The sequence below is a fragment of the Pseudopipra pipra genome, chromosome 21, assembly GCF_036250125.1.
Source record: "Pseudopipra pipra isolate bDixPip1 chromosome 21, bDixPip1.hap1, whole genome shotgun sequence".
In the NCBI taxonomy this organism is placed as follows: Eukaryota; Metazoa; Chordata; class Aves; order Passeriformes; family Pipridae; genus Pseudopipra; species Pseudopipra pipra.
The window spans coordinates 3,348,305-3,375,215 of record NC_087569.1 but is presented as its reverse complement, the minus strand read 5'-3'; the positions used below and the strand labels follow the sequence as shown (position 1 = coordinate 3,375,215).

The window sequence follows — 26,911 nt, the reverse complement described above, 5'->3', positions numbered from 1 at the left end:
AAAAAAAATTGCTGTCTGGAGAAGCACTGAACATCACGGGACGGATAACAGAGGATCAGGCAAGGCCAGAGAATTGTCAGGGAAAGAAGATAAAATGCAGCTGGGATGTGGCCTCTGATGTCTGCCCTGGGGCTCTCCCATGGAAGATTTTTCTTCTTAATCACATGAAGCTGTAGATGTTGGAAGCATTTATTGAGTCACTTCATGAATGTGCCCTGCTGGTAGAAGAGCTCACAAAGAGTTAATGGATGATTAATTAGGTTTGAGGTAAATAATTAATCAAGTGGTGTAGAATCCAACAGGTCAGGACTTGGCTTCTGATCTGTAAATACTGATGTGTGTACAGCTGAAGACCATCTTGTGCAGATATTCTTTATTACCAGCCTCCAGCGAACCACTTCCCTGCACACTTTTAATAAGAAGGGTGATCCATCATCGTTCTGATAACTGGCTGGTGTGGTCAGGGCTCAAAGTGGTGCTGAGGTAGTAGCACTTCAGAAATTGGGAAGAAATTCTTCCCTGTGAGGGTGGGGAGGCCCTGGAACAGGTTGCCCAGAGAAGCTGTGGCTGCTCCATCCCTGGGAGTGTCCAAGCCCAGGTTGGACAGGGCTTGGAGCAACCTGGGCTAGTGGAAGGTGTCCCTGCCCATGGTAGGGGATGGGATTAGATGGTCTCTAAGGTCCCTTCCAACCCAAACCACTCTGTGAGTCCATGATTCTATTTATCTGTGAAATGCCCTTGATGTTGTTTTAGTCTTTTTTGATGGAAATTATCTCCAAAGTGGATGTTGAGTGTGTGTGCATGTGTGCCATTTCCTACAACCCAGAGGCTTTTTTCTTGGTGTTCCCATAGCTGTGACCTCCATGGCCCCAGTCTGAGCCTGCTGGAAGCTTTTCCCTCCCACGTCTGATCAAAAGTGGTAGGTTTCATAGAATCACAGGATGGTTTAGGTTGGAAGGGACCCTAAAGCTCATGGGACACCTGCCACTAGACCATGGTGATCCAAACCCCATCTAGCCTGGTACAAGTGTTGAAACTTCTTCATCTGTCCCTCAAACCACAGCCATGAAGGGAAGGGCTTCTGGGGAAAGTTTTGGTGGAAAATAATCAAATCCTGACATGCCCACGTGCAGACAGAGCCTTCTTCTAGTGCCAGGATGTGAAACCATCCCTCATTCCATGCCTGTGGTCCATGCTTTGAATACTGCTTAGCTTTTTACTGCATTAATATTTCAATACCTGCAAAAACAGTTGGGCTTTTACAACCGGACGGGTTGTGCCGAAGGGTTTCAAGTTCACTGAATTTCCAGTGCAGACAATTATTGGTCTTTAATATCTTAAATTAAGTGCTGCCTTAAAAGGTGTAATCATACAAAGGCTCAGGGGAAAGAAGACCTCAGCCTCAGGTTAAGAGCCACTGGGTTCAAGAAGGAGCTGACCCTGAGGAGTCTCTGGAGCCCTGAGAGCAGTTGGGGCAGCTCAAGGTGCATTAGCATTTATCAAGAGCAAAGAAGCAGAGATGGGAAGACAGTGCAGTTTGTTTCTGTCATTACTACAATTAATCAATGAACAGAAAAACACAAGTTTCTCCTAAAAAGTTTCTGGGTCAAAAGCAGAACAGGGGTAGACTGGCTAGAAGGGTTTTTCTATACTCCCTTTGCCTTTGGCTTGTTGGAACGAGCTGTGATGCTGCCTGCTCTTCCCAACTGCAGGGAGCTGCTCTTCCCAGACTGCCAGGACTTCTCTTTGAAGCTTTTCATTGAAGAAACAAGGCTGAAGTTCTGAAGTTCTCTCAGTCAGCCAAAGCCACCTGTGAGAAACCGTGGCTGGTGTGACCTCTGCCAGCCCTTTCCTTTCTTGTCCTTTTTAGTATAGTGAGAATGTTTTGAGGAGAGGTGGCAATGTCGAGACTTGAAAGGCTCCTCTTTCTGTGGGAGGAACACTGGAGCCAGTCATGTGCTAAATCTGCTCTCTGAAGGCAGCAAAGCCCCGTCCTTGTGTGGTGGGGAACGTCCTCCCCGTTGTACCTCCGCTCGGAAGGAGCACCAAGTCTCTCCGTTGCTTCTTGTCACCCCACCTACTGGTTTTTTTTATGAAAAGCAATTGAAACCTTGTGCTGACACCTTGTTTTTTGGGGCAAAGTCGCTCCTGAACACTTGCTCACCTGTAAAAGCCTCTGCCTGTGCTGACTGCAGAAGGTGACTCTGCGGAGCGTTGGGCAGTGATGTGGAGTAACATTTTTTTCTGTTGAGGGCTTAAAGGTTTTGGACCACGATGATAAAACATGTCCATGCCTTTGCCACCCTCCCCTTCCTGAGCAGGTTGGGTGTGTGAGAGAGGAGGTGGGATTTTTCTGTACAGGTGTGGGATTTTAGGAGGATGCAGCTGAGTGACTCATGTGTGTTCAACCCAAGTTGGAAAGTAGGACACGTTTATGCAAGGCATGTTAAACGTCTCTTAAAAATGCCTCAGCTATAAGAAGTGCCTTATTCTTGGCATCCATCTGGGTTCTTGCAGAGACGGTGGGTAACGGCACCATGTGTGGATTATATATCTCACCATGACCAAAGGGAATCTGGAGCTCCCAATCTGGAAGATAATTCTGTGCCTTGAGAGTACTGCGAGGGCTTTTAATAGCTACTGGTGCTACAGGAAAGCAGCCTGGTGGGAAAGCGAGTTGGAGAATGTAAGCAGAACATCACCCACCTTATTTTCCTCTGATTTTATGAAGATCCTGCTTAGCAGTTCCACTTCTGCAGTGGTGGAGCCACGTCAAATGGAGCTGCTCTCAAGATTTAGCTCAGGAAGGATGCGTAATTTTTGCTCTTAATTGGAAAGATAATGAAGTGACATCTGAACCCTCAATCTTGTTCTTTTTTTGTTTGTCCTGTTGTTTGGTTTTACGTGAAACAAGGCTGATAAAAGGAGTTGTCAGTGTTTGCCATCATAGCTCCATTTCCAGGGTGGACCCATGGCTGTGCCAACCCTGAGCAGGGTCCTGCTCACAGCACCTGGATGCTGGGGAGCTCCTGCTCTCACTAGAGAAGCTCTGAGCTGCTTTTTCCAGCAGCCTGAAGTGAGGAAACCAGTCATTAAACTTTGCTGGTGAAGGGCTTCCTGTTGGGATCCACCTCTGAACCCACCACTGGTGGGAAGGTGGTGACTGAAATGAATGGAGCAGCAGGGAATGACTTCCCATCAGCTCACTGGCTTTGAGCAGCAGGAGGAATGGGAAAAAAATTCATATTTTTATGATTGAAGTAATTTGTTATGTGAAAAATCCAGATTCTTGGGATGGAAACAGGGTTTTATGAGCCTGTGGTGGGGTTTTCTTGCAGACAGCTGCTCCAGTGCCTCAGCTGTGGGGAATGCTGCTGCTGCCTTGCTCCATCTCTAGCAGGAGGACCATAATCTCATGATCCTGGGGTTGGTATTCCTATTTCCAACTTAGAGACCAATTTGAGTTACCTAGAGGCATCAAGTTCTGAACTGTCCAATTTGATCTAAAACATGACCTGAAGTTTTAAGCAGCAATTCTGGCTTGATGGGACCTGGGGCATAGAACATTCTCCTTCCTTATGTGTTCTTGGAGTTCCTAATTAACAGAGCCCCTCAGCTCTGGAGACAGGCTGAGAGAGCTGGGGTTCTTTAGCCTGGGGAAGCAAAGGCTCCAGGGAGACCTTAGAGCCCCTTCCAGTGCCTAAAGGGGGCTTATAAAATAGAGGAGTATGATTTTTTACATGCAGATAGTGATAGGACAAGGGGGAACAATTTAAAAGAGGAGAGATTTAGATTAGATACTAGAAAGAAATTCCTCCATGTGAGGGTGGGGAGGCCCTGGCACAGGTTGCCCAGAGAAGCTGTGGCTGCCCCATCCCTGGAAGTGTTCCAGGCCAGATTGGACAGGGCTTGGATCAATCTGGGATAGTGGAAGGTGTCCCTGCCCATGACAGGGGGTTTGGAACGAGATGAGCTTTAAAGTCCCTTCCCACCCAAATCATTCCATGATCCTATGATTCTCTGACATGCTGTGCAGGCTCCTGGTGCTCTGCTGAGCTGCTCCTGCTCTGGCATGGACTCACCCTGTGCCCATCCACACCAGGATGTGCAGGTGCTGCTGCTGCTGGGGACAGTGGGAGGGCTTGGCGGGGCTGGTTTCCCTGTGTGGATTGGTTCCATATCCTCCTCCAGGACAGCCCTGTGGAGTTTCCCAAACCCCCAGCCTGGGGCAGGCTGGAAGTGAATCTGCCCTCCCCTCGAGCAGCCCCTGTGGCCAGGCACGGGGCAGGTGGGCCCCAGGACACAGCAGTGATGCTCATCTGTGCCCCCATGAGCATCCTCCGGGGGCTTCTCCTCCTGCATCCCTCTCGCCTCCCCCTTCCTCTGCTGCCTGTGTCGGAGCTCTGCCCTCGGCAGAGACCAAAATAGCTCCCGCAGAGCTATTGAAATGTCAGGAGGGAGTGGGCAGAGCCGGGCCACGGTGTTGACAAAACGCTGCTCTGTGCACGGTCGGGGCCAATGCCCTGTGTTGTCGTGGCCTCTCGTTAAGTGTCATCAGAGCAAGCCCCGGGGAAGTGCTGGATAAAAACTGCTGCAGAGCTGTCCCCCCTTGCTGGCAGAGGCACTGCCAGCTGTGTCCTCCCCTCTCGCTTGGTTCTGTCTGTGGAAAGCACTGGTGGTGGGGCAGGGTCCTGACCTCCATCTCTCCGTGCTGTCAGGATGCCTGGGGGCTTCATCTGCCACACTGCATCTTCAGTGTGAGGGCAGAAGTTCCCACCTTGCCTTGGCAGGAGGGAGATGCTGAAACAACTAGGAAGAGCTTTGGAATGAGCTATTAAATCCTTGCAGGTTCCTAATGTGTAACAATTAGTGGTAAGAGAAAATCCCGATGGGATGCTGGGTGTGCCAGAGGGAAACAGCTCCATTGCCAGTGTGTGCATGTGGAATCATGCTGAAATGTAATGCCAACCTGAACTGTTACTGCTTCAGTGTGAAAGGCTGGGATATTTTCTCAAAAACATTACAAAGATTCACCCCTTATTCCTGGTTATTCCTTATTCCTGTGGCGTGCAGGCTGTCTGGGGAAGGATGTGAAGAGCATCATGTGTTGCAGGACATGGACAGAAGGGACATGCAGAGAGAGAAAAGTCAGCTGGTTTCAATAACCACAGACTGCAAGAAGCCAGCAAGCCAAGTATTAGTGATCACCAACTTCCTGAAAATTTGATTAACAAGATCTTCTGCTGAGATTAGGTGGTGTTCAGGCTGCTGTGTGTGTGGGCAGCTCTCCCATGGGCCAGCACTCGGGTGCAGTGATCAGGCAGCATCTCTAGACCTCTCTTGGGTGAAATCCTGCTTTCCAGCCTCTGCTGCACTTGATTTTCTCCTGGTACCTCCTGGTCTGGGCGACGTGGAAGCGCTGTGGGGACTCGGGGTCAGTGTTGTGCTCAGAAGTGGGATCACAGCCCCTGTCTCTCTACGCTGCCCATCCTCACCACAGAGCTGTGCTGAGCTCAGGGAGACTCAGTCTGCCTGACTCCTACTCAGATTTGCTCTTTCCCAAGAAAAAAATGCCTTTCATCCCCACACGTATCATCCTGCCATCAGCTGCAGCCTTCCTTGGAACCTCCTCCCAGCATACGAGCAGATACGAGGTCCTGGAGTTGTATTTGACTGTTAGATTATTGTTCTCCTTGGGAGCCAGCTGAGATTTGTCCTTTTCCAGTATGTCTGCAATTGATTTTAGCCTGGATTTATCATTAATCAAGTGTGCCTTTCGCTCAGATAGGTGAAGGCAGCACAGCTCTCCCGAGCCGGTGGGTGGGTTTTCCTCCAGTCTGCAAGCTCCTAATGAAAACACTGAATGGAACTCACCCCGGGATTGACCCCTACATGGGACTCATCCATCATTTTCCCCCTGTCCCAAACCATGTCTTTAATCATGTGGTCCCTGTGTCCAGCCCGATGGTGTGGGTGTGACATACCCATAGATCCCTGGCTACTGTGTCCTGCTGGAAAACAAGACACACTCTCCTTTCCTCTTTTCCTTCCTTGCACATCGTGCTTTGATTAAACCTATCAAATTCGATTTCACCTATTGATTTCACCTGTTCGATTTCACCTCTCCTGGGCCTGATCTTGCTCTGAGCTGTGTTGGATCCACCCTACTGGTGTGGGCTCAGGCAGCAGTGCCTTTTTCACATCTGCAACAGCTGGAGGGTGCTGCTGTCTTCCCTGAGCATCACCTGGGTGTGTTTAAGCTGAGCATCACCTGATTGTTTTAGAGCTGTCTTGTCACTGAGAGTTAGAGTTGGGCTCTGCAGTGTTGGAGAAGAACGTTGCTGGCCCTGCAAGACTGTCTGCACCTCCTGGTGGGAGTGTGGGCATTGACTGTGTGTTTTGTGTGTGGAGCAGCCCCATGGCTGCATGGGAGTGCTTTGGACATGGATTGAGGGATTGCAAATATGGGGAAGGATAACTTGGAAAAAGGCAATTGATGGGGAGAAGTCTCTTAGGGTTTGGTGAGGAGGGCCAGGATGCACCATGACTGTGATGTACTGAATGCTCTGGGCATGGCCACAGATGGTTAGGAGATACCCCAATGCAAGATTTCCCCAAGGATTCCCCCCAGAGAAACCTGCTCTTTAAGAGGTAAAAATAGCACCCTGCAGAGTGAGGGAAATCCCTTCTGGGCAAGCAGGGGAGGAGGAGGAGGAGGGGCTGCTGTGTCTGTGTTGGGGTTGCTGAGGTCCTGGGGATAGAATAATGGAATCATTAGGGTTGGAAAAGACCTCCAAGATCACTGAGTCAAACTGTCACCCCAGCACTGCCAAGGCCACCCCTAACCCATGTCCCCAGGTGCCACATCTACCCATCTTTTAAATCTCTGCAGAGATGGGGACTCCACCACTGCCCTGGACAGCTCATTCCAAAGCCTGATCACCCTTTCCATAAAGAAATTTTCCTCAATATCCAATCTAAACCTCCCCTGGCACAACATGAGGCTGTTTCCTTTTGTCCTGTCCCTTGTTCCCTGGGAGCAGAGCCCAAACCCCCCCCAGCTCCCCCCTCCTGTCAGGGAGTTGGAGAGAGCGAGATGGTCCCCCTGAGCCTCCTTTTCTTCAGGCTGAGCCCCCCCAGCTCCTTCAGCTGCTTCTCATCAGACTTGTGCTCCAGACCCTTCCCCAGCTCCGTTCCCTTCTCTGGACACGCTCCAGCCCCTCAATGTCTTTCTTGTCATGAGGGGTCTAAAACTGCCCCCAAGACTGGAGGGAATGGGGAAGGCATATCCTGGCAAAGGAAGGGATCTGGAGAGTAAAGTGGCAGGGGAGGGTGAATTGGTCAAAGGTTGGACTCGATGATCTTGGAGGTCTTTTCCAACCTAAATGATTCTGTGATTCTGTGAATTCCAGTGTGCAGAGAGGGAGCAGGCTGGGGAAGCCGTAATTAAGGGAGACAGACAGCAAGGGGACTCCAACATAGTGGGGGGAGGAGGGCTTGGGAGGAGCCTGCAGGGCTGAGGGACCACGAAGGAGTGGGAAGAAGCTGCAGGGATGAGGGGCAGGAGGGAGTGGGAAGAAGCTACAGGGGTAGGTGGCCAGGAGCAGGGGAGTTGGTGCTGAGGGGGAGGTGTGGGGGACAACAGGACACAAAAATATTTCCTCTGCAACAGCTGAAGAGGGCAAGTGAGTTTTTGGCAGTTGGTCTGTGCAATGCCAGACCCACAGCCATCCTGTTTTCCACCTCTCCCTGTACAGCCTGAGCGTGTCCTTACATCGTTTTGCAGGACTTTCCAGTGTCTCTGTTATTTTCCCTTCATTTCAGCAGTGTGGTTCTATCTTTCTTGTTAAAGACACATTGGTTTTCCTCCCTCCGTCCCTCCCACCGTTCCCACTTTTTCCGTTTTGGTTTTTTTTTGGAGCAGTCAGAGGTCACCTGCCCTGCTCCGAGGGCACGGAGCAAGGACAATGCGGGAAGGCTGGGGCGGTGAAGTGGAAAGAAAGGGAGGCTCGGCAGTCCCCTTGCTTTTTGGGATTCCCTGTTCCCTCCTCCATTGGAGAGATTTCCCCTCCGATGGATTCCTGAGCGCAGTGGGGAGGTGGTGACACGGCAGTGACGCCGGCGGCTGACGCTGTGCCGGGGAGGAGTGGGAGGCTGGAGCGAGCGTGCCGGGGAGCACGTCGGCACTGCCATGGCCATGGCTCCTGATGCTCATGGCTCCCATGGCACTGCCTGCCACGGCACATGGCTCCTACAGCTCCCACGGCACTGCCTGCCACAGCACACGGCTCCCACAGCTCCCACAGCTCCCACAGCTCCCACAGCTCCCACAGCTCCCATGGTACTGCCTGCCACAGCACACGGCTCCCACAGCTCCCACAGCTCCCACAGCTCCCACAGCTCCCATGGCACTGCCTGCCACGGCACACGGCTCCCACAGCTCCCACAGCTCCCATGGCACTGCCTGCCACGGCACATGGCTCCCACAGCTCCCACAGCTCCCATGGCACTGCCTGCCACGGCACACAGCTCCCACAGCTCCCACAGCTCCCACAGCTCCCACAGCTCCCATGGGACACGGCTCCCACAGCTCCCACAGCTCCCACAGCTCCCATGGCACTGCCTGCCACGGCACATGGCTCCCACAGCTCCCACAGCTCCCATGGCACTGCCTGCCACGGCACACAGCTCCCACAGCTCCCACAGCTCCCACAGCTCCCACAGCTCCCATGGGACACGGCTCCCACAGCTCCCACAGCTCCCACAGCTCCCATGGCACTGCCTGCCACAGCACACAGCTCCCACAGCTCCCACAGCTCCCACAGCTCCCACAGCTCCCATGGCACTGCCTGCCACGGCACACGGCTCCTACAGCTCCCACAGCTCCCACAGCTCCCACAGCTCCCACACAGCTCCCACACAGCTCCCATGGCACATGGCTCCCACAGCTCCCACGACACACAGCTCCCACAGCTCCCATGTCGCATGGCTCCCACGGCACCCACAGCACTGCCTGCCACAGCACACAGCTCCCACAGCACACAGTCCTCATGGCACACAGTTCCCACAGCTCCCACACGGTTCCCGTGGTACACAGCTTCCATGGCACACGGCTCCCAGACAGCTCCCACATCACACAGCTCCCACAGCACACGGCTCCTACGCCACACAGCTCCCACAGCTCCCACACCTCCCATGGCACGCAGCTCCCACACAGCTCCCACAACATGCAGCTCCCACGGCAGACTGCACCACACAGCTCCCAGAGCTCCCATGGCACACAGCTCCCAGAACTCCCACACAGCACGGCTCCCATGGCACACGGCTCCCATGGCACACAGCTCCCACAACATGCAGATCCCAAGGCACACAGCTGCTACGCCACACAGCTTCCAGAGCACGTGGCTCCCACACAGCTCCCATGTCACACGGCTCCCACAGCACATGGCTCCTACGGCACACAGCTTCCATGGCACACAGCTCCCACACAGCTCCCACATCACACAGCTCCCACGACGCTGCCTGCCACAGCACATGGCTCCTACGCCACACAGCTCCCACAGCTCCCACACCTCCCATGGCACACAGCTCCCACATAGCTCCCACAGCTCCCACAGCTCCCATGGCACACAGCTCCCACACAGCTCCCACAGCTCCTAAAGCACACAGCTCCCCCAGCACCAACTCCCACAGCACACAGCTCCCACAACTCCCACAGCACACAGCTCCCACAACTCCCACAGCACACAGCTCCCACAACTCCCACAGCACACAGCTCCCACACAGCTCCCACGGCACGCAGCTCCCACGGCACACAGCTCCCATGACACACAGGTACCATGGTTTTCATATGTCTCCCACAGCACATGGCTCCTACAGCACACAGCTCCCACAACTCCCACAGCACACAGCCCTCATGGCACACAGTTCCCACAGCACACAGCTCCCACACAGCTCCCATGGCTTTCATACGTCTCCCACAGCACACAGCTCCCACAGCACACAGCTCCCATGGCACACAGCTCCCATGGCACACAGCTCCCATGGCACACGGGTCCCAAGCAGCTCCCATGGCACACGGGTCCCAAGCAGCAGCACCTGGAGAGCACAGTGTGGGTGGATGGGGAGGTGCTGGGCAGAGCTGGGCCGTGGTGGCAGGGGAACGGGTCAGAGGCAGCTGACTGCTCACCCTGCATGGGGATAGGGGTGCCCAGACAGCAGCAGGTATGTTCCCCTGATCCTGGATCAGGAGCGACTTGTTTCTGATTTCTGTAATTCAACAAACAAAAGAGCAAGGCAGCGGGGCAGCCTTGGGACAGGGATCATGGAAGAGGGCCCAGCCCAGCACGTGTATCTCACATAAAGGCACAGAGCTGCTCCCTCCTGTGTTTGGAGACATGTGCAGGTGGGGATGGAGGGACCAAACCCTGCCTTTGCTGCTATGGTCACCTGCAAACAGTTTTGGGCTGGGCATAAGGAAGAAGTGTTGTACCATGTGGGTGGTAGGGACTGGCACAGGTTGCCCAGAGAAGCTGTGGCTGCCCCATCCCTGCAAGTGTCCAAGGCCGGGTTGGACAAAGCTTGGAGCAACCTGGGCTAGTGGAAGGTGTCCCTGCCCATGGCAGGGGGTGGAACGAGATGAAGGTCTCTTCCAACCCAAACCACCCTTTGAGACCATGACTCTATGGAAGAGTCGTTGAGCAAGTGCCCAGCACTGTGAGGTGGATTTTTTTTCCCTTTTTGACCTTTCCCTGGGAATGGACCATTTGGATCTCTCCAGTTTACACGGCAATGTGATACCTTCCAGCTTGGAAGTTGGGGCAGTCCCATTTCCATGAGTTAATAGAGTCTGGAGAAGCTGTCAGACAACCAGTGTGCAGGGGTGATGGCTGCAGGTGACAGTGGCTGCAGGATGACCTATAAACCCTTCCTGGCCACCGTGACCTGCCTGTGTGTTGTCCTTGCTGGGACCAGACGAGTTGAGTGAAGTCGCGCAGTTCCCTGTGCTTCAATCAATGTTTAAAAATATAAATCACGGATCTTTTCTCAAGAAAAAAAAGCTGGATTGGGCAGGTTCAGGTGTGTGAACTCTTCGTGCTGCTTTGGGTACCAACAGCAGCATCTCGAGTGTGCTCTCAGCTGAAGCTCTGGGGGGTAGATCTGCTTCAGGTCATTTTTTTCCACCAGTGCTAGAAAAAGTTTTCTTTTCAGCCAGAGGTAATACTTGCTCTTTATCATGGAAATGTGCAACTCTAAAAATAACCTTTCCACAATTCCCTGGCTGTCTGCCTTTCCACACAAAGCCCGGTGTCTCTTTGTCCAAATGAGCTCACTGTGGGTGATCTGCATCACCTTGTGCAGAGGTGAAGGACTTCCCTCCCTCCTGTGCTGGACCCCATCCCCACATCAGGCCCTGCTTCTCACAGACTGGGCACATACTTACTCTCTCATCCTGAACAATTTAAATACAGCATTTGCAGTATGTCTGTTCTTGGGAAGAGCCAGGTCCTGGGGTCCTGGGAAGGATGGGTAAAGTGCCTTAGGATACTGGAGTGGCAGCAGTAAAGTTACCAAAGCATGGGAACCTCATGGAGTTCAACCAGACCAAGGGCAAGGTCCTGCACCTGGGTTGAGGCAATCCCTAGTGCCAGCACAGACTGAGGAATGGATGGATGGATGGATGGATGGATGGATGGATGGATGGATGGATGGATGGATGGAGGACATCCTGTGGAGGACTGGGGGATTCTGGTGGGTGAGAAATGGGACATGACCCATCCACAGGCACTGGCAGCCCAGAAAGCCAAGTGTCTCCTGGGCTCATCCCCAGCAGTGTGGGCAGCAGGAGAGGGAGGGAGTACTCCCCTGAGACCCCCTGGAGCTGCCTCCAGCTCTGAGGTCCCAACATAAGACAATGGTGTTAAATTGAGGGTGTAGTCAGGTTGGACATGGGGAAGAAATGTTGGACCAGAGGATGGGAAGGCCCTGGCACTGGTTGCCCAGAGAAGCTGTGACTGCCCCATCCCTGAAAGTGTCCAAGGTCAGGTTGGATGGGGCTTGGAGCAACCTGGGCTAGTGGAAGGTGTCCCTGACCATGATAAGGGCTTGGACTGTATGATCTTTGAACATCCCTTCCAACCCAAACCACACTGTGAGTTCATGATCCTATGTTTAAAGCACGGGACAGAAAGGAATTATTTAATTACACCAAATATCTCTGCTACAAGAACAATTAAAACTCCAGAAAATTCCAATTGCTCGTTTGTGATCCCAAATTCAGCCTAGTTTGTGTTCCTCAATCCTAAAAGAAATATTTATATGGCTGGAGTGTGAAACCCCCTTGGGCAGGACCCCTGTGCAGCCCCACTGCTCATATGCAGGTGTCAGCACAAGGGACTCCTGGTGATCTGGATGATCCCAGCTTGCTCCTTGATATCAAGTGCTCATGGAATAAATTGAAAGCACTTTATCCTCCCTGCATTCTTCAGTGTTTCTTACCACTTCTCTGTACCTCCTATTCCTGGAGCTTTACTTGCCACAGATTTATATTCATCTCCATTTTCCCATACATGGTGAGGAGGAGGAGAATGTTTTCCCACCCTCTCCCAGTGGCACAGAAACTGGAGCTGGAAAACCCACCCAGCAGCCTGAAGGACAGGCTGAAGTTTTCGTGAGGTACTTAAAGAAGAGCAGAAACCTCTCAGCCATTTTGGTGCATTAATAAAGGAAAATGGGAGAATAATGCAGAAAGGACACAAACATGCGGGAAGTGCTTTTTTTTTTTGGGAAAACACGTGGTGTATATTATGCTGATTAAATTCCAACGTTCCAATAGTAAATCAGGTTGTTGCTAAACAGTCAATACCAAAAATAGACCCTGCTGGATCCAGGCTACCTGAAGGTATTGATTGGGAAGTTTTCCAGGAGCTGAGTAAGGTGGTGCCTTTGCCATTTGTGTTGATTTCCAATAATTCCTGGCATACCTGGCAGGCACAAGGAGCTTTTTTAAAGAGAGAGGGAATGAGCTGAGTAATTATTGACTGATTAACCCGACCTTGCTTCTGGGAAAAATAAATGGAGTATTAGAAGTGGAATTTGATCAGGAGAATTAAAGGAGGGTAAGACAGTTAGTGCCGTCTGTGTTGTAAAAATAGAGCTGAGGAGCTTTAGTTGGTACCTGTGCCCTCAGTGCCCGTGGGAGGCCTGGGGTGGCTTTGCTGTGAACCCTAGCACTGCATCCCAAGTGTCCTCTGTCCATCCTGCAGCCGATGGGGGTTTGTGTGTGGCTCCAGGTGGGATGGGAGCGGGTGGTGGAGGGACTGTGTGCTTGTGGTGGTGTTCAGTGCCAACCTGGAGCTAACAGGGTGGATGGAAGGGCTTGGAGGAGAGCATGGCAAGGGAAGGAGCGTTTGGTCATCAGTCAGCTGATTTCTCCCGGAGAATTGAACATCCCCAAACCCTGGGGACGATGCTGCAGGGCTCTGTCAGATGGGCCCGTTTGCAGCAGGTGGGAGCAGCATCCGCAGCCGTTCGCTCACATAAATTTTGGTGCCTTAATTGGGTGCCCCTGGTGGAGCTGGGATGAGTCCCCGGGGGTGCAGCCGCCTGCAGCGCCCACCAGATCCTGTGCTTCCATCAGAGCTTCCATCAGGTCCGCTGCCTGCTTTTAATTAAAAGATCTCCTAAACTCCCCCTGCTTTGAGCTGTTGATCCTTGCTGCTTCCTGCCAGCTCAGCGACCTCCTGCTTTCCCAACAGCTGCTCCGGTGGAGCTGTAAGCTGGAATACAGGCGTGGGATGTGTTGGGCTGAGGATGCTGGAGATGAGCTGTGGGTCTGGGTTTGCTGCTGAGTGTGTTGGCAGGAAGCTCCCTGAGCCCGCTGCAGGCAGGATGGGCAGCAGATTTTGGGAGCTGTGGGTTCAAGCTCACACCAGTGTCCAGGCATGAGGTCATTTACATGACCCTCCTTCATCCCTCACTGTCTGCAAACTGATGTTTTAGTGTTAATTGGGGAAAAAATGAAATCCAACTTTCTCTGAAAATGGAGAAACTGGAGCAAGGCACTGCACTGCACCAGCTCTGCTCCTTGCACAGGGTTATCACCAAACCACAGTCATTTGGTGGGAGCACTGTGATCCCCTCATTTGTGCTGCTGGGTCATAAACAGCCAGCAAGTGGCTGCAGGAGAAGATGTTGTTGTCAGCAAGTGTGGCCAGTGGGACCAGGGCAGGGACCATCCCCCTGTGCTGGGCACTGCTGGGGCACCTCAAGTCCTGGGATCAATTTTGTCTTCCTCACAACAAGGAAGACATTGAGGGGCTGGAGCATGTCCAGGGAAAGGAACAGAGCTGGGGAAGGGGCTGGAGCACCAGAAGGAGCTGAAGGAGCTGGAGGTGCTCAGCCTGGAGAAAAGGAGGCTCAGGAGGGACCTTCTCACTCTCTACAACTCCCTGACAGGAGGGGGGAGCCAGGGGAAGGGTCGGGCTCTGTTCCCAGGAAACAAGGGACAGGACAAAAGGAAATAACTTCAAGTTGCTCCAGGGGAGGTTTAGGTTTGATATTAGGGGAAAATGTCTTCACTGAAAGGATGGTTAAGCTCTGGCACAGGCTGTGCAGGGCAGTGGTGGATGTCAAAAGTCAAAAACTACAATTTAATCTGTTGTGGGTCACCACAAAACACAGGTGGACAGACGAGGCATTTCAGGGAACACTTTTCCTCCCAGGGGATCCCTAAAGCTTTTCAGTCCCTTCTGTGCATCATCTCTGTTCTGTTCCTGTATAAAAGCCTAGTGACATTTTGCACTGACCTTGAACCCTGGCAGTGTCTCTCCTTGCTGCACCTCAAGCAAGATTTGTCCCTCCTGGCATGCAGGAAGTTAAAAATCCCAGGGCTGCTGGTCCTTCCTGATGGCACTGGATGTCTCCCGTGCCCTCGCTCCTGGCGAAGGCAGATGGACGACCTCGCCGTGTCCTGTTTCTGCAGCTCAGCAGGCAGCTGGAGCTCCTTGTGTCGCTTCTCTGTGGAAGGGACAGCCCCAGCTCTGCTTGGAGCAGCTCTCTCCTGTCCCCCCTCTGCCTGCTCCCCATTCTGTCACACCTGCTGCAGATGGTTGTGTTGAGCAGAGCTGAAAAAACAAGAAAATTCGGGAAGGGTTGAGTCAGTGTCTGATGATTTTCTTCTTGTTTTCCGTAGCTTGAATAAATAAGTTTCAATGTCAGGCTCTGAGCTCTGTTTCCAAGAATAAACGTCAGCCTTTGGGAACTGAAGGACTACACAGAGGTCACTGATGTCCCAAATGTCTTTTGGCAAATGGAACTTCAGCTGGAACATCCTTCTCCACAGGGTGCTCTCCATCCATCCCTCTGTCTATCCCTCTATCCATCCATCCCCCAGTCTGTGCTGGTACAGGGGATTGCCCTGACCCAGGTACAGGACCTTTCTAGCCAATCTCCTCCCTGGTGGCTTTTACAACAGGTTTCATTTGTACTGCTTTAAGGCCATGAAACACTGTGGAAAATGTTTCAGCCAACTCTGTAGATCCCTAGAAAGGATTCCTTATGGTTTGCTTCCAGACACCAGATCATTGTGGGGCTTCCAGGTCTGTGCTTCCTCTTTGCATTCACCTTTAAAAAATACTCAACATTCAGTAAGTGGAAGTGCCAAGATAAACAAGAAAGGTTTATTTATTTTTTTTTTTTAATTTCCTTCAAGGAACTGTGCTCAGGATATTCTTTCATTTTTTTTATTGAAAGAACTAAGTCTTTGCCAAAAAGATTGTTCTTCCCAGCTTTGCCACGTAACTCAGCTGGAAATTAGTTTGGAATTGTGCCTTTCTTGATGACGTTGGTTGGTTGCTGTCAGTAAAGACTTGCAGGTTGCAAAGGTAAAGATTTCTTAGTCCCAAAAAGGAGTGAGGCAGCTTGAGGCTGAGCACCCTGTGAGCAGAGTCACCGTCACTGTGACACCCAGGGGAGCTACAGTGGGTGGGGACAGCGCCTGCCCTTCTCTGTGAGGGGTGGAGGACTGTGCCTACCTGCTCCTGCCTGCTCTCCTGCCTGCTCCTGCCCATTTCTGCTTGCTCCTGCCTACCTGCCCGCTGCACCTGCCTGCTCCTGATGGCGCTTACCTGCATGCCTGTTCCTGCCTGCTGCTCCTGCTGCTCCTGCCTGTTCCTGCCTGCTGCTCCTGCTACTCCTGCCTGTTCCTGCCTGCTGCTCCTGCTGCTCCTGCCTGCTCCTGCCTGCCTGCTGCTCCTACCTGCTCCTGCCTGCTCCTGCTTGCCTGCTTCTCCTGCCTGTCTGTTCCTGCCTGCCTGTTCCTGCCTGCCTACCTGCCTGATTCTGCGTGTTCCTGCCTGTTCCTGCCTACCTGCCTGCTACTCCTGCCTGCCTGCTACTCCTGCCTGCCCGCTCCTGTGTGCTTGCCTGCAGTGTTACCAGCCTGGGCTGGGTGTTTGCTCTCTGCCAGACAGGTGCCCCATTTGCTGCTGGCAGAGGAAGGAGAAAGAGCTCCCACCTCTGCCTGCACCCCTGCCTGCACCCCTGCCTCCCCTGCACTGCCTGGGTTGCCTCCTGGACAAGGTCACAGCAGGCCCTGGGGCTTCTCGGGGACACAAGACTTGACCTTGGACCAAAGCCTCCTCCTCCCTCCCAGCGGGGACCAGGGACGTGGCCCCACGTGCTGGTGGCCATGGGGACATCCCTGCTCCCGCTGCAGCAGAGCAGACATTCCAGGTGGGCTGTGGGACCCATCCCCTGAAACATCCCCTCTCCCCCCTCAGTGCCGCTCTGGCGTGGGGTGACACCGACCATAGCGTGACAATGTTGTGGTACTTGAGCTTCCCGTGGCTGGATGTCACTCTCTGGGAATGGTTAAATAGATCTGAGTGAGTCACTTAAACAGACGCCGTGGATGTGAAAATAATTGTCTGGGCAGCCTGTGCCTGCCAGGCCGCCAAGTAATCCTCACACGGCCTGTGACTCAAAGCCAGCCAGAAGGAGAGTTCTCTCTGCTGCTCAGTTGGAAATATTTTGAGGAAGGCACCCAGCTCCCGTTCCCTGTCCCCTGCATCCCTCTGTGTGGTCCTGTCCCCATCCTGAGTGGCCACCACAGGACTGTGCTCACTGCCTACCCTGTGCATCCTCAGTGGCAGCATCATGGCAGCGTATCATGGGATCATAAGGATCCTTAAAGATCATCTCATCCCACCCCCTGCCATGGGCAGGGACACTTTCCACTAGTCCAGGTTGCTCCAAGCCCTGTCCTGCCTGGCTTTGAACACTTCCAGGGATGGGGCAGCCACAGCTTCTCTGGACAACCTGTGCCAGGGCCTCCCCATCCACACAAGAAAGAATTTCCTCCTAATGTCTAATTAAAACCTGCCCTCTGGCAGTGGGAAGCCATTCCCCCTTGTCCTGTCCCTCCATCCCTTGTCCCAAGTCCCTCTCCAGCTCTCCTGGAGCCCCTTTAGGCCCTGGAAGGGGCTCTCAGGTCTCCCTGGAGCCTTCTCTTCTCCAGGCTGAACACCCCCAGCTCTCCCAGTCTGGTTCCAGAGCAGAGGGGCTCAAGTCCTCAGAACATCTCTGTGGCCTCCTCTGAACTCTATCCAGCAGCTCCATGTCCTTCCTATGTTGGAGGCCCCCATGCTGGAGGCAACACTGCAGGTGGGGTCTCACGAGGGCAGAGTAGAGAGGGAGAATCCCTCAGCCCAGTTTGACAGGGAGAAGGGAAAGTACAAGGCAGTGAGTTATGTGAAATTGTTTAATAGGATCGAGGGTGGATATGGGTGGGAAGGGGATATGGATGAGAAGGGGCCTTGGAGGTCCCTGGCCCAGTCCCCTCCAGCAAGTCCATTGGATCTGGTTGCTCAGCCACATGCTGAATATCCTTAAGGAAGGATGTCCCACAGCCTCTCTGGGTCCAGTATTTGACTGCCTTCATGACTGTTGTTTTTTCCAATATCTAATTTGCATTTTGCTGTCCCAGCTTGGTCCAGCACTGGTTGTCCTGTCCCTGTGCACTCTGAAACTTCAGCAGGAAGCTGAAGGTCGCTTCCAAGGACCAGCAGGATGCCTGGCCCCAGCTTCTCACCACCCTCCTGCAGGGCAGTCGCAGGCAGCAGTAGGAACTCCCTTGGCTTTCCAGGTGGACAGTCCCAACTCCCTTATGTTCATGGCAGTCCTGGGTCCTTGTCTGCTTCCCCAGCCTGGATGGTTTCAGGGAGTTACTCAGCCCAGGCTGGTTCGTTGCTTTATTAAGAAACAATCATTAATTCCTTATTATTACAATTATTAATTTCTTCTTATTATAATTTCTTATTATTTATTTACTTCTTATTTTTACAAGTTCTTTCAAGAATGGGAAAAAAATAGATAATTAGTCACTTAAATGAGAACTCAAACTGAAAATATCCTCTTCCTGTCCCTGCATTTGTGCTCATTCTCTAGCAAATATTGGGGGGTGAAGGAATTCACAGATGTGTCCCTTTTCTCCTTTTCCCAATAGTGCTGAAGTTCATAGCTCTGGGTCAGGAATGTGTACAGCCTCTGGTACGATGGGACCTTCCCCCAGCACATTGCCATCATCAGGATTTTCTAATTATGCCTGTGACTGGCAGCTGGCATTGGAGCCATTGACGTGACTCAGTCAGTGTGCCTCATCTATATTAAACAATGTTTTATTTAATTAAGTCTTGATCTCATCAAAATCAAGAGGGAGCGTTGGGGTGGCAGCAGGGAGGGCAGGGCACAGTTGAGTACTGGAATGCTGGGCACAGGGATGTGCCCCTGCTCCAGCCCTGCTGTGTCTGGGGGTCCAGCAGTTTCTGGAGCACAGGATGGTGTGGGGCACAGCTGCACGTCCTGGCTCCATCAAGGACATGCTGGTTTCTGGGAGAGGAACTTGGATGAGTTCAGACTCACAGGATGGTTTGGGTTAGAAGGGACCTTAAAGACCATCGAATTCCAATCCTCCCGCCATGGGCAGGGACACCTTCCACTGTCCCAGGTTGCTCCGAGCCCTGTCCAACCTGGCCTTGGACACTTGCAGGGATGGGGCAGCCACAGCTTCTCTGGGCAACCAGTGCCAGGGCCCACCACCCTCGTGGTCCAACATTTCTTCCCCATGTCCAACCTGCCCCTACCCTTGTTCAGTTTAACCCTGTTGTCCTGAGTTGGGACCCCAGAGCTGGAGGCAGCTCCAGGGGGGTCTCAGGACTGTGAGGAGAGTCCAGCATGGAGTAAGAGGTGGAAACGCTCTCAGTCTATGGGTGGGAGTTCTCCCAGTCTAGGTGGGGGGAGTGCTCCCACTTTGGAGGTGGAAGTGCTCCCAGTCTGAAGGCAGGAGTGCTCCCAGTCTGGAGGCAGGAGTGCTCCCAGTCCCGGGGGTGGGAGTGCTCCCAGTCCAGAGGTAGAAATGCTCCCAGGAAGGGGGTGGGAGTGCTCCCAGCTCTGGTCTCCACACACTGCAGGGCCAGGCAGCAGATTTTTGCAGTGTCTCCAACATATCCATGTTGCTCTTTCCTCTCTCCCCAGAAACGAAGGAGGAGCTGGAAGAGCTGATGTCTGACATAAAGAAGACGGCGAACAAAGTGCGCTCCAAGCTAAAGAGTGAGTGTTGGCTCGTGATGGAGCTGTGGAGTTCTGCCCAGAGCACTCCTATCCTGGGGGTGCACCCAGGGATGGGCATCACCTTCCCTCCCCCTGCACCCTCCAGCTGCTTTTATTTGCCCTTTGTGAATTTGCCCCCTTGTGCCCTGTTCCCAGGATGGAGATGAGGGAATGGGGCCACGAGCACCTGGTGGCGTCCAAGCCAGTCCTGTGCCACCACCACTGGCAGGTGTTGGGCTCTGGGCAAACCCCTGGCACAGCCAAAGGGTGAGCTCCAGGGCTGGGTGGGTGAAGAGGTGCTGCTGTGGAACGTGCTGCAGGATATGACCTTCAGTTTCCACCACTGGAACAGTCAGTCAGTCTGTCTGACAGTGAGGAGTGACAACAACATGAGTGTCAGCCTGCTGATGGACAGGGTTGTGCTGGAGCACTCAGATGAGCCCAGAATTCCATGACTGGACTCCAGGGATTCGGGGGGTCGGTGAGGACACTCTGGTGCAGCTTGGATTTGTCTCTGGTAGTCTTGGACACCAGGGTGGGATTTGGTTGAGATTGGTGCAGGAGACCTGGCTGTCTGAAGGGTGGGAGAGGAGCTGGTGCTTATCCCACGGCAAAACAAAAATCCTTTTCCATTAGTGTTTTGTTTGGTGTTTTTTAAGAGGCTTTGAGAGCCTGAAGGATTGCAGGACAGGCTTCAACTCCTGTTTTCTGCTTCCAGAAAAGACTCCCTGGTATCATGTTTACCTGGAGCAGAGGATGATTAGTCCTTGTGCTTTGTCCCAAATCGCCTCGTGGCCAGCATGATCAATGACAGAAAACAGTCAGGACTGATCCAAAACAACATCTGCTGACAACAAACTGACTTCTTCAGGCCAGATATTGCTCATGCAGGGGCTAATTCTAATTACCAGCTTCTTGGGAAAATGTGATTTTATTAATTATCGTAAATGCCCAGTGTTTGCCAATACTGTTCCTTAGAAATGGGTTTGTGACGAGGGTGGAGGAAGCCCAGTTGCTGATGGAATACACTGAGCTGTGCTGGAGGTTGAGGGGGCAGTTCCAGGGAATGGGGAGCCTCTGCTGCAGGAGGAACCTGCGCCATGCTGGGCTCGAGGGACCTGCTCCAGTGGGGAAGGTGCTGGGAACAGCCAGGCTCAGAGAGCTGTGGGACGTCAGCATTGGGAATGGGGTCTTCAGCCACACTGAGGGAATGCCACCAGCTCACACCTGGTGGTTTACATGGAGATGTGTGCACCTGCAGGCTGGCCAGCCTCCTGATGGGAGCTTCCTTCTAGGTTTTATAAGTCCCTGAAATTAAGTCTTTGAATTAACAGGTCCTGAGCTGGCCTTGAGGAGGTTTCATAGAATCCTAAAAGATGCAATGGTTCAGGTTGGAAGGGACCTTAAAGACCATCTTGTTCCACCCCACTGCCATGGGCAGGGACACCTTCCACTAGACTAGGCTGCTCCAAGCCCTGTCCAACCTGGCCTTGGACACTTCCAGGGATGGGGCAGGATTGCACTGCCCTCATCTGTGCCAACCCTCCTGCCCTGCAGTCCTGTGCCCTCTCCCTGCCCAAACCATGGTGGGACATGGGGTACTGCTCCTCCCTGACATGATTCATGGGCTTTGGGCAGTGAGGGCTTCATCTCAATTAGCTGCATAATTAAAGGGGCAGATCCCTGCCCTGCTGCAGGGCTGCTCAGCATGGTGAAGTGCATTCTTGCCAGCCTGGTGAGTCCTCCCTGTGCCAGGCTGGGCAGCTGGAGGAGCTGCTATTTTTAGGGTCCCTGGAGAAGTCTTGAGGTTTGGTACTTTGCAGAGACATTTTAGCTCTGGGTTTCCTCCTCCTGAGTCGCTGGGCAGAACAACTCTCCATTTGGTTTGAGTACTGACCTGGGCATCGTATCAGTTTTGTATGGAAATCCTGGCTCACCTGCGTGGGAATGACAGTGCTGCCCTTGACAGCCCCAAATCTCAGCCAGTGGCCAGGCACCAGGTGTTTTGCAGTCATGAAATGGGGCTTTGCTGCCAGCCCAGGCTGAATGTCAGGCCGGAGTCAGGAGTTGGGAACTCCTCGATCCAAAGGCTTCAGTCTTTCACAGTCCCTTTGCCAAACAATCCCTTTCCTTTGGTCAGGCATTGGAACAGGCTCTCCAGGGAAGTGGTGGAGTCACCATTCTTGGAAGTGTTCAGAAGTTAGTAGATGTGCCATTTGGTGCTGTGCTTTCGCGGGCATGAGGTCGAAGTTTGGATTTGATGAACATGGAGGTCTTTTCCAACCTTCTTGATTCTGTGATTCTTCTCCAAACAGCACAAAATAATCTGTGTCCTTCTACCCCAACCAGGTATTGAGCAGAGTATTGAACAAGAGGAAGGACTGAACAGGTCATCGGCTGACCTGCGGATAAGGAAAACTCAGGTGAGTCTCTGCCCTCTGGCACCAGGAGGACAGGAATTGGCAGCTGAGGGATTCCAGGAGGTGCTGGGAGAGGTGGGCTGTGCTTGGCTATAGAACAGCCTTCTCTAAGTGAAGCTCTGTCTCCTGCCCCACCGTGCAAGGTTGCTTTGTAGTTTTTTTTACCTTCTGGTGATGCTTTGGTGAGAGAGCACCCCGGGGGGATGCAGCCATTGCTCCAGCCTGGAATCTGCCCCTGTGTCACTGCAGTGCCTGGTCTGGGGGATGTGGGTGAAGACAAAGCATCTCAGAGCCTTGCTCTGCAGCCAGGAGTGAGGTTTAGCAAATTATTAAAGGGATAAAGGCAACAGGAGCTGCCGGTGTTGCTCTTCATCACCTGGGGTGGGATCCAGATGTGGATCTGCGGCTCTCACGGGAGTCCTGCACACACACAGCTCAGTAAAAGTCCTGCTTTCTCCACACTGCAGTGGTGCTGAAAGAGTTCTGGTGTTTATAGTTTGTTTATCTCCCTCTCAGTCTGAGAAGCCACTCGCAGAGCCTGCTCTCCCATCCGCAGTCGGTGCTGGATCGATATGGCAGTGATGATAACAGATCACCTCTGCAGAGGCAGCTCCCAGCTGGAACCCCAGCACTCCCCAGCTCCACACTCTGCAAAGCTGGGGCAAGGGAAAGGCCCACCTGTCTCTAGGGCAGGTGGGACAGGGAATTGCTGGGGCACAGCAGAACCAAAGGATGGTGCAGTAGCAGGAGAGCAGCGAGTCCCCTGCAGGCAACTCTGCTGTCCCTCCTGGAGGGACCCAGCATGGGCAGAGCTCTGCTGTGGTTGGAAAGGACCTTCAAAGATGATCCAGTCCAACCCCCTGCCATGGGCAGGGACACCTTCCACTAGCCCAGGTTGCTCCAAACCCTGTCCAACCTGGCCTTGAACACTTTAAGTGATGGGACCACCACAGCTTCTCTGGCTTGGGCTGCCTTCCCCACATTTGAGGAGTGAAGAGTTGCTGGCCCTGGGTGAAACAACCCCATTTCCTAACTGTAGTTAGTATTTTCTGTTTAATGAGTTTCTTTCAAACACAAGGTACATTTTGGTATGCATTTGATTTGCTGTGAATATTCAGGTAGCTTTATTTAATAACTGAAAGCCATCTCAAGTGCTTTTTTTCCAGCCCATTTTGCATGAAACTCTGTGTTCCTTCAAAAATCAAATGCATTTTGTAGACATGTGGGATGCCCGTGGGAACATAAAATAGCAATCTGAGAAAATAAACACTGAGTTAAATAACTTCTGAAGCAAAAGAGGTGTAGCGTGGTGTGCTGGCGAGCAGGAAGGGTGTCACTCAGCACCCAGGCTATATTTGACTGCAGATCAGCATAGGTTGGTAGTTTTCAGCTGAATGAGAATGAAGTGGATTTTAGGAAAAACAGTTTTGGAAAGGCAGTCCCTTGGATGGCATGTCGTGGCATTGCTGGATTTTGGGCTGAGATGCTCAGGAGCTGTTCTGACCTTGCTCTGGGCCAGCACCTCTGGAGCAGAGGCTGGAGCTGTCGGGTGCGTTCGTGTGAGGTTTGAGGTGGAGGAGGGAGAAGATGAGCTGAGGCTGAGGCTGTGCCATAAATACTGTGCTGCTGCTGGCTCAGAATAGCTGCAGAGCAAATCCAAGTGTATCCTCGAGATGTCTCCAGTGCTGTCTCCTGGAAGGAGGGCTGTGCTGGCTGGGGCTGCTCCAGGTGTGACAAGACCTGCACCAACACGGCTGAGTGCTGGTGGCACCAGGCACGTCTGGCAGTCACAGTTCTCATGATGGGCAAAGACTGTCCAGAGAGAGGCAACAGAGCTGGAAAAGGGTCTAGAGAGTCATATGAGTCATATGAGGAGTGGCTGAAGGAGCTGGGGGGGCTCGACCTGAAGAAAAGGAGGCTCAGGGGGGACCTTCTCACTCTCTACAACTCCCTGACGGGAGGTTGGAGCCAGGTGGGGGTCAGGCTCTGCTCCCAGGGAACAAGGGACAGGACAAGAGGAAACGGCCTCAAGTTGCTCCAGGGGAGGTTCAGGTTGGATATCAGGTAGAATTTCTCCATGGAAAGGATGATCAGGCATTGGAAGGGGCTGCCCAGGGAGGTGGTGGAGTCCCCATCCCTGGAGGTGTCCAAGGAATGATTGGAGGTGGCACTCAGTGCTCTGGGCTGGGGGACAGGGTGGGGATCAGGCACAGGTTGGACTTGATGATCTCGGAGGCCTTTTCCAGCCAAAATGATCCTGTGATTCTGTGACTTCGAGCAGCCTTGGCCTCAGCTCCAGTTTGCTTGGGCACAAGTGGTGTGAGGGGGGTGCTGCCAACCACCCCAGGGTGTCCTCTGGGGGATGGAGGCTGTGCTCAGGCTGAGGGGTGTCACCTGCTGCCACCTCCCCCTTAGTGCTCTGTCACACCCTCCAGAGCAGCATTTGGGCTGGAAATGCCTTTGGGGTGGCTGGAGGTGCAGGGGGTGCTCAGGACTGAGCCTTCCCTGCCATGGGGATGGAAGGGCTCTCCCTCCTGCAGGACCCTCACCCCCCTCTCTCCTCCTCTCCCCTCCACAGCACTCCACACTGTCCCGCAAGTTCGTGGAGGTGATGTCCGAGTACAACGCCACGCAGACCGACTACCGGGAGCGCTGCAAGGGCAGGATCCAGAGGCAGCTGGAGATCAGTGAGTAAACCTGGAGTGGGAACACAGCTGGGCTGTGTGTGCCATGGGGCCACGTCCTGCACTGGCTCCTGATGGATCAGAACTGCTCCTGCAACTGGGTAGAGCTTCCCTGGAAAACGCAGGGGGGCAGAGGGGCCCATGGATGTGATGGGACACGGCTCCTGTGGGAGATGGACAGGGGGTGATACCTTGAGTTTCAGTGGCAAAGCACATCCAGCAAAGCACATCCCGAAATGCTGCGGAGAGGGCGCCGGGAGCACAGGGAGAGGAATATCTTCCTTGTTTGCAGCTCGTTTTTAATTCGAAGGAGCTCATGGGAATTCCTGCCTCCCATGTGTGCTTTGCCCTTCCTCGGGGTGCTCTTCATCGTGGCTGAAGTGGGCTAAACATGAAAGCAGAGAAGGGAGCTCTTGAGATGGGAGCACTCCCTGCTCCCAGTGGTTTGCCTTGCCCAGGAGGAGCAGGAGCCTCAGTGCCTGCCCCAGGCACCTCCCAGAACCCAGGACCTGATGGCTCTTAGCAGCAGTAATGTTGTTTTCTGTCCAAGGGAGGGGCCCAGGTGACACTTCTGAGGCTGGCGACACCTCACCCAGGTGACACCACTGTGGCACTATGATCTCTCTGAGTCATCCAGAGCCCATCGTCCAGGATAAGTCTGGTCCTGCCTGTCCACAAAAGACTCTCCTGATGGTTCTGCTGGGCAGTCAGTGATACCTGGATAGTTTTAGAGCAATGGGATCATCTCCCAGCAAGGAAGAACCATGTCACCACCGTAATTAGGAGAATAAGCAAGGGGAAAGTCAGGGCATGCAGAGATTTAAAGAGATTTTTGTAAATAATCTCATTGTCAGAGGTGTCGTGGGGTTTGTGCTCGGAATGGAAGGATCTGAATCCTAGTCCTTTTTTTTAAAAATCTCACAACCAAATGGATGTTTTTCTTCCTTTCAACAGCTCAGCGTGAATGATGACAGGAGGTCTGTGAGTCAGAGTGGTGTCCTTGGTGGTCTCCTGTGGGAATGTCTTTCATGGGCTGGGATGCCTGGAAGTCTGGGTGCTGTGGGGTTTCTGTGGAGGGCTCGAGGGAGACTCAGCTGTGCAAGCCTCTGTTAAAATTAGTCTTTCTGATGTATAATAGTAACAGGGCTGTCCCAGGGTGGCTGGATGGGAAGGCTGACTGACACGAGGCTCAACAAGAGCTTGCTAGTTTGCTGTAAAGCAGGATGATGTGTCACTGCTCCAGCTGCCTGACTCATTCATCAGCCAACGTCATCCTGCAGGTGACAGCTGAGGGGTGGCTTGTCATGTGAACAGGAATTTAAGGTATCCCTGTGCCTCCCTCTGAGAGAGGAGATTTGAGAGGACTCAGCCGTATCCCTGATTGGCTGCAGACCTGAAGGAAACCTTCTTCTTGTTCTCCTACTGGATTTTGGAAGGACTTTGCTGCTCTACTTAAATTCTGGAGATACATCAAGTTATACTTGTGTTTGCTCTGTCTGTCCTGCTGGGCTGCTGGTGCCTGACAGAGCCTGATGGCTGCAGGAAAAGGGCTGCTCAGGATTCCCTGTGGAGCAGTGAAGGATGCAGGGGAGGTGTCCCAGTTCCTGACAGTGAGGGACCTGCATTCCCTTTGGGATGGAGGTGTGGAGCAGGTGCAGAGGCAGGGTGGGGTTGTGCTGGGGAGGGACACAGTCATCTACACAGTCCAGGTGGGATTCCCACATCTGGACAGTGGGAAATCTCTCCTGGCAGAAAGGCTCATCAAAAGGAACAGCTTGTGGAGGTTTTACTGCCTGGCCTGGGGCTCTGCTTGGCCTGGGGTGTCCCAGGCAATGCCTTCGGCTCCGGCTGCTCCGGGGGCTCCTGCGCAGGCTCTTTGGAGCAGAGCTCAGCTGGGATGTGGCAACTGCACTAAAGCTCCACGAAATCCTCAGCTCTCACTTTTAGCTGAGAGATCCAAAGATAGAAAGTGCTGGGAGCTCTGACAGCAAAGCCAGTAAATCACTCGGGTTTTGGAAGTGTGAGAGCAGGGACTTTTCAGCAGCTCCGGGGGGGCTCCCCAGCGCCCAGCAAGCTCCTCCATCCTCACCACATCTGCTCCTGGCTCTGCAATAGGACAGCTGCAGAGCTGGTGATGTGAAATCACTGCCCCGGGCCATAGCCACCCCCTGGGGCTCCCCACAGCCCTCTCAGGATCTG

The 26,911-nt window shown here is 53.2% G+C and overlaps 1 protein-coding gene across 1 annotated transcript in view; it reads left to right on the top strand.

Moving 5' to 3' along the window:
* The window catches only part of STX1A (syntaxin 1A), a 66,329-nt gene that overhangs the window by 29,570 nt on the left and 9,848 nt on the right, over nt 1-26,911 (top strand). The window contains exons 4-6 of the mRNA XM_064677697.1: nt 19,534-19,608; nt 21,958-22,031; nt 24,607-24,715. Coding sequence (XP_064533767.1) covers nt 19,534-19,608; nt 21,958-22,031; nt 24,607-24,715 — 258 coding nt within the window. The remainder of the gene's footprint in view (nt 1-19,533; nt 19,609-21,957; nt 22,032-24,606; nt 24,716-26,911) is intronic.